Here is a 7842-nt window from a genome sequence, read left to right on the forward strand (position 1 = left end):
ATAAAGCAGAAATAGATGTTTTTCTGGAACTCTCTTGCTTTTTCAATGATCCAGTAGATGTTGGCAATTAGATCTCTGGTTCCTCTGCCTTTTCTAAAACCAGCTTGAACATCTGGAAGTTCACGGTTCACATATTGCTGAAGCCTGGCTTGGAGAATTTTGAGCATTACATTACTAGCGTGTGAGATGAGTGCAATTGTACAGTGGGGTAATATTAAAAACCATGGAGCCCAATAATTTCTCAGAGTGGGAGTACAGCAAATGAGCAAAAGAGTACAATTTGGGGTCTACTCACAGACAGTGAGTATAAGAGAAGGATGATGGAGAAATTTCTAGAATGTGAACATTTAATTTTGACTATATACAAATTTAATATAAATTGAAGATGACTATATATGCAGAAAAAGGTTAACATGGCAGGCCTGAGATTGTTCTCCTGCCAATGAGGTGGATCTCTGGCTGGTGTCTGGGAGCTTGGATTTTAGGAAGGTTCCTGCAGGCTACAGAGAGTGCCTCTCTGTGCTCAGACTCTCTGGGCAAACAGTGTGGTTTATCTTGCCAACCAGCTTTCCATCTGGGTGTCTGGAATTTTGGTGCATGCTAGGCAGAGAGCACCTGTGTGATGAAAAGGGAAAGTGAAAGTCGCTCAGTCATGTCCATCTCTTTGCAACCCCATGGACTATACAGTCCATGGAATTCTCCAGGCCACTATACTGGAGTGGGTAGCCATTCCTTTCTCCAGGGGATCTTCCCAACCCAGAGACTGAACCCAGGTCTCCTGCATTGCAGGCAGATTCTTTACCAGCTGAACCACAAGGGAAGCCCACCTCTGTGATGAGACCCAGTCAATACCTTGGGCATGAAGTCTCTTAATGGGCTTTCCTGGGCAGAAATATTGCACACTCTTGACTGCATTTCTTTTGCTGGGGGTCAGTGGGTGATGGTGGGGTGGGAGCGGGGAGGGCAGGGAGAGACAGTGAGCTCTTTGTGGCTGAGGGAGAAAGAATAAGGAAGCCCATGCGTGCATTCCTCCAAACTCTGCCTGTCTTTTCCCTTATGGTCCGACTGTATTCTTACTGTGTGTGCACTCTGTTGCTCAGTCGTATCTGACTCTTTGTGACCCCATGGACTGTAGCCCACCAGGTTTCTCTGTCCATGGAATTTCCCAGGCAAGAATACTGGAGTGGGTTGCCACTTTCTTCTCCAGGGGATCTTCCCAAGCCAGGGACTGAACCCGCGTCTCCTGCACTGTGGGAAGATAGTTTACCACTGAGCCATCTGAGAAGCCTGTGTATCCTTATTATATCACTATAATAAGTCTTAGCCTTTATTGCTACTAGATTGAGTTCCATGAGTCCTTCCAGTGGGGATGGTCTTCTGGACTCCTGACATACCATATTAAAGTCACCACCGATGAGTTTTTATAATCAGGATGCCCATTGGAAATGTTGTAAATGATGCTAAAGTGACTTTCCCAAAGGGGCACTTCATGGAACACTGTTCCCAGGATCCTAATTGTGGCACAGGGAAGAAAGTGTCCCCTTTGCAAATGTTTGAGAAATAATGGATTAAAGAGAGTTAACTAGACCCTTTCCCAGGAGACCATCTGAAGGTCTTTATTCTAAAACATTAATGTGAACAGAACCTGGAGGGGAAAGGAGAGCAGTCTTGACCCCAGGCCAACTGAACTCGGACCTAGTCTTTTCCAGGTTCCCCAGCAATGGATCCAGAACCATGTACCACAGAACACCAGTTTGGGAAACGCTGCTCTACAGAAATGTCTAAAGAAGAAATTCTATGCAGAAGCTGTTTCAAACAACTATTTTATTAATGAACCCTAGCTAGAAGCTAGAACTAGAACTGGAAGCTCTTCAACAAAATAGCTCTATGGGCTTCCTTGGTGTCTCAGAGAGTAAAGAATCTTCCTGCAATGTGGGCGACTTGGGTTCGATCCCTGAGTTGGGAAGATCCCCTGGAGAAGGAAATGGCAACCCACTCCTACATTCTTGCCTGGAGAATCCCATGGACAGAGGAGCCTGGCTGACTACGGTACATGGGTCACAAAGAATAGGACACGACCGAGTGGCTAACACTTCAAAACTGTGGGAAAATGAGAAATGTATTCCGTGGCAATTTCTCTCTTACTGATCTGAAAAGAGATGATTTGTTCTTCATGTCTACCTGACCCCTCGGGTACATTCCTCTTCATTTTCAAATTATTGTCGGAAGGCTCCTCGTTTAAAGAACATCCATCACAGACCAGTCATGGGAAGAGAAAAAAAAAAATGCAATTGATGTTTCCCAAAATGCCCTTTATAGAAAAATGAATCACAAAATAAAGTTTAAATAAAAGCGTCAATCTTGTAATAACCTTTGTCATCTGGAGAAACTCTTCGCAGGTAAGTGGCTCTTCCCCAGGGAGCTGACAAAGAGGGGTGCTGCTCATTTCTTCCAGGATGGCATCAATGCGGAACTCGATCAAATCATTGACCCTGTCGAGCAGCAACTCCAGGTCCCCTTTGGAGAAAAATAAGAGTGGATAAAAGAAACTAAGCATTTTGTTGTTGTTTTTCTTTTTAAAAAAAAAAAAGTGATTATATTTCAGTAGTAAATTCAGGGTGAAAATTGCTCCACAGAGCTTTTGCAGGAGACATGAAACCCAGGTTCAATCCCCAGGTCGGGAAGATCCACTGAAGAAGGGCATGGCAACCCACTCCAGTATTCTTGCCTGGAGAATCCCATGAACAGAGAAGCCTGGTCCATGGAGTCCCAAAGATTCCATGAAGTGACTTAGAATGCATGTGTAGAGCTATTTCACACTTGGTTCTCACACTGTTCTTTCTTTAACCAGCTTCCCAGCTTTCTCAGCCTGCCTAACTCTGACTCAACTTGCAGATTCAGCTTGAACACATCTCCCCCAGGAGGCTTGCTGTGAATCTGCACATATTCATGTGGCCCCTTCCTCCTATGGTGGCATTGACCCCTGGGCACCCCTCCATCTCAGAGGACCTTCTCCACTCCTATACTGCTATGGTTGTCTGATCACACATTTTATATTATTCAACCTTCAAACTGTAATGAGCCTCATTCATACCCAAAGATCCCTTCACAGGTTGTCTTTGAACCTAGTCCCCAAAGCTATGAAGCAAAGCAAAGAGGGTAGGAGGGTTCAACCATAAGCCCCTCACTTCTCTGCTCCACCTAACCCAGTACCTATCAAATATTCTTGAGTATATTGCACCTAGTAAACAGCTGGACCCTTCTGCATTCTAAGGCATTTGGAAGGTACCATGGAAACCTACTAATAAGACAAGCTCTTGAAAATCTGGGCTATAAATAGACGAGGTGTTACTGAATCAGCCACAGAGAGAGGAAGGGAGGGAGGGAGACGGGAGGGAGAACATAAAGAGCTATCAGAACGGGTATGTAGAAGGGAGGCTCAGAAAAGGGTGATCCAGAAAAGAGGTGATGGGAGCAAAGGGTGGATAAGGGGTTATGGAAGTAAATGGAAAGGGATTGACTGTATAAGACTATCGCAATTATGAATACATATGCGTATAGGTATCTAGCACAAACCCAACTCAAAGTAATACAAAAGCATAAGAAAGAGCCTAATTTTTTAAGCCCTCTGCAGTCAGTCTGGGGGAAAGATGGAACCCTTAGAAGAAACAGAAATGCAAAGCCTTTTGTCTCAGTGTAAAATAACAGGAGGTCACAAGAGGAAGTAGTCTTGCCGTAGAAGAGTCCAAGTGGGCTTCTTGGGAATGGGACATATTCTGGGCTATCAAAAACATGGAGAACTGAGCCGTGAAGGGGTGAGGACACCGCATGAAAGAGGAGAATGACCGTTTCTAGTCTTTCTAAAACAATGCCTCCATCAGGCGTTAACATGCTTTCCTAGAAGGCAGCCAAGGAACTCTGGGAAATGCAACTTATAGAAGCCCACTTTTGGAGACCTACTAAATACTGGCACATCAAGGGCTCTGAAAAGTCCTCCAGAAAAGAAACCTGCCTGACTTTGTTTAACGTGGATTTCCCAGAATTCTCTGAGACTAGGCTCCTTCTTTGCAACATACTTGTACACATTCTGGAAATTGTAATTTACGGAATATACCACCTTAAGTATATTTTAAAGTGTAGTATATCCCTCTTTAGGAACAAAACTGTTTGCTTAAACTTTTCCCATATATCCTGCTGTTCAGCAGTCTGCTCTGTCCAAATCACATCTTTTAAATCAGCATCTCAAAATACACTAACCTGTTAGTACAAAGAGCTGAATGATTCTAAAGTTCCTTTAAAGACTAATGCCCAACAATAAGCATAATTTTAAAATGTAGTTAATCTCTGGGGATAAAACTAAATAGCAAATATATATGGTTTCCGGGGCTTCCCTGGTAGCTCAGCTGGTAAAGAATCTGTCTGCAATGCAGGAGACCTGGGTTCGATCCCTGGGTTGGGAAGATCCCCTGAAGGAGGGCATAGCAACCCACCCCAGTATTCTTGCCTGGAGAATCCCCACAGACAGAGGAGCCTAGCAGATTACAGTCCATGGGGTTGCAAAGAGTTGGACACAACTGAGCAACTAAGCACAACACACACACATACGGTTTCCAGGAAATTAATGATTTCATATATTTTGTAAAATTCCTTCAGTTCAGTTCAGTCGCTCAGTCACGTCTGAATCTTTGTGACCCTGGGTACTGCAGTACGTCTATGCCAACTCCCGGAGTTTACTCAAACTCATGTCTATTGAGTCAGTGATGCCATTCAACCATCTCATCCTCTGTCTCATCTCTGTCTCATCTCATCCTCATCTCATCCCTTCTCCTCCTGCCTTCAATCTTTCCCAGCATCAGGGTCTTTTCAAATGAGTCAGTTCTTTGTATCATGTAGCCAAAGTATTGGAGTTTCAGCTTCAGCATCAGTCCTTCCAATGAATATTCAGGACTGATTTCCTTTAGAATGGACTGGTTGAATCTCCTTGCAGTCCAAGGGACTCTCAAGAGTCTTCTCCAAATTCCTTAGGGAACAACTTAAGAACACACTTCTCATTTTATTATGTATATCATAATATCTATAAGAAATTAAACAGTAGAACTCAAAAACTCAGTCCTTAGAACTGAAAAATAATAATCATTTAAACAGACTTACTTATCTTTGCAAAAGCATTTTTCAAGTACATCTCAATGTTCAGTGATGTCCAGGTCAGTGCAGCCAGGCCAGGCTGGAGAGCTTCATCCACTTTCGCCAAATGAGGGACCATCAGTTGCTCTATGATGGGAGGCATTTTTGACTTCACCCTCTGATATTCAGCCAGCATCATCTGCAGTGAAACAAGGGTGAAGTTATCAAATAATATCTCACTTTGAATATCTATTAAGAGCTCATTTTTATCCAAAACAATTACTTTTATTTAGAGTCCAGCTATAGGGCTCCAAAAAGCAGCCAAAACAAAACCAGAGTAGAACAGAGATGAAATTTCTCCATGGATACAAACTCCTCATCCAATAAAGAACACCTAAGGAGGAGAGGGAAAGAAGTGAAAAGTTAGAGTTTTTCACCTACTATCCAGCCCTGTATGCAGATGTAAGAGTTGAACCAGAAAGAAGACTGGGAGCAGAGAAATTGATGCTTTCAAATTGTGGTGCTAGAGAACACTCATGAGAGTCGCTAGGACTGCAAGGAGATCCAGTGAATCAATCCTTCTGGAAATCAATCCTGAATAGTCAAGCACCAATCCTTTGGCCACCTGATGCAAAGAGCAGACTCATTGGAAAATACCCTGATGCTGGGAAATATTAATGCTAGGAAAAGGAGAAGAAGGTGGCAGAGGATGAGATGGTTGGACAGCATCACTGACTCAATGGACGTGAATTTGAGCAGACTCTGGGAGACAGTGAAAGACAGGGGAGCCTGGTGTGCTGCAGTCCATGGGGTCACAATGAGCTGGACATGACCGAAGGGATTTAGCATGCATGTACACAATAGTACTTCCAGCCTACCTTTTATGGTTATGTTAATATTAATTATAATTAATTATAAGAAAACAATCTTAATTCACTTCTTAAATACAATTGTTAAGCTCATCTATAATATGCATGTTAGTATTACTTTGTGATTACATCAATGTTTCCCAAAATGCTTATGCTGAAATGCTAGCCACAAGGGATTCTGTAAGACAAATGGTCCCTGGATGGGTAAGTTTGGAAAACACTGTACACAATACCTCTTCTCTCTGACAGTCACAATTAATATTAATGATTCTGAGAAAACTGCAAGAAGGAAGTAAAAAGCCCAACAGTCTTTGTGAATTTTAAATTCAGCATTTCCCAGTGGACAACATTATCCTTTCTTCATTTAATACTTTTCCACAATTTCTGTAATATCTTTTCAATTTCCATGAAAAATCTACATTTGATGATTCTATTAGCAGCTACTTAACACATTTTCTGAACCATTTATCTACTGCTTACCTTTCTTTTGGAGTTCATCACTTATTCTACCTGCAAGGCAGGTCTTAAATCAGCCTCCAGTAGCCCTTCCACTTCCCACCTTAATCTTTTAACCCCAGGAGGTATTATTCATCCATTTTAAAAATGAAAAACTGAAGCTTAGAAGGGTAAAGTAATTTGCCCAAAGATAGTGCTTCAAATCCCGACTGGCTTCAGAATCTGTATTCCTAACGATTAGTCTATGATGATTCATCTCTTTCTAGTCTGAACTGCCTTCTAAGGAATAGGTAAAGACAAACTCTCAGCTACTTCAGCTTCTCAGGCTTCTGTATAAGCCTACAAACTGTTAAATATTCAGCACAATAACTCAGCAACACTTGAGATGGTATCCAAACATGCTAATTGATCTGCTTTTACCAACTACTCAGGTTGAGTGGGAACTTTTAACTCTTTCAAACTCAAGACACAGTAAAAATTACCCATCAGATGATAATTCACTTGGAATTGTCATTTACAGCTGTGGTGATTCTAAAATATTATTTGAAAGATAAATAAATAAACTTTGCCACTTGCCAGCTATGAGACCTTGGCTAAGTCATTTAAGTTCTCTAAGGCACAGTACTGTCACCTCTAAAATAATAATATAATGGTACTCTGTACCAATTACCAATTACCTGTGGAAAATCGAATGGAATAATGAATATGAAAATGATTTAAATGTAAAACATTATGCAAATATGTGGCCTTATTGGACTTGTCCTATGATACTAGCCACTATAAAGTTGTAACAATGGTTTCCATTTTATCAAATATAATGGCAGCATCACTGACTTCATTTGAGCATCTTCTGGGCAGTATTTGTCACTAGTGACCAGTCCCTCCATCATGCAGTTTTTCTTACCCCTGGCTTTCTTTTTTTTAATTATTTTATTTATTTTAACTGGAGGCTAATTACTTTACAATATTGTAGTGGTTTTTGCCATACATTGACATGAATCAGCCATGAGTGTACATGTGTCCCCCATCCTGAACCCCATACCCCTTAGCTTTCTTGACACTTAGCTTCCACCTGCTTTAAAGGCCAATCTTTAATTTCACTAGCATATTTGTCCTCTTCTAGCAGACCTGTTAATATTGGAACAACTCAGAGTTTAATGAAGACCCTTTCAGATCAGATAGATCAGATCAGTCGCTCAGTCGTGTCCAACTCTTTGCGACCCCATGAATCACAGCACACCAGGCCTCCCTGTCCATCACCAACTCGCGGAGTTCACTCACACTCACGTCCATCGAGTCAGTGATGCCATCCAGCCATCTCAGCCTCTGTCGTCCCCTTCTCCTCTTGCCCCCAATCCCTCCCAGCATCAGAGTCTTTTCCAATGAGTCAATT

The 7842-nt window shown here is 42.0% G+C and overlaps 1 protein-coding gene across 1 annotated transcript in view; it reads right to left on the reverse strand.

The window, feature by feature from the left end:
- DNAH5 (dynein, axonemal, heavy chain 5) overlaps nucleotides 1–7842 on the reverse strand; it is a 332324-nt gene that overhangs the window by 226113 nt on the left and 98369 nt on the right. Inside the window, exons 16-17 of the mRNA XM_010858794.1 lie at nucleotides 5152–5323; nucleotides 2372–2517 (exon numbers count right to left, since the gene is read on the reverse strand). Coding sequence (XP_010857096.1) covers nucleotides 2372–2517; nucleotides 5152–5323 — 318 coding nt within the window. The remainder of the gene's footprint in view (nucleotides 1–2371; nucleotides 2518–5151; nucleotides 5324–7842) is intronic.

This window comes from Bison bison, unplaced genomic scaffold (assembly GCF_000754665.1).
Source record: "Bison bison bison isolate TAMUID 2011002044 unplaced genomic scaffold, Bison_UMD1.0 scf7180017864440, whole genome shotgun sequence".
Classification (NCBI taxonomy): Eukaryota; Metazoa; Chordata; class Mammalia; order Artiodactyla; family Bovidae; genus Bison; species Bison bison.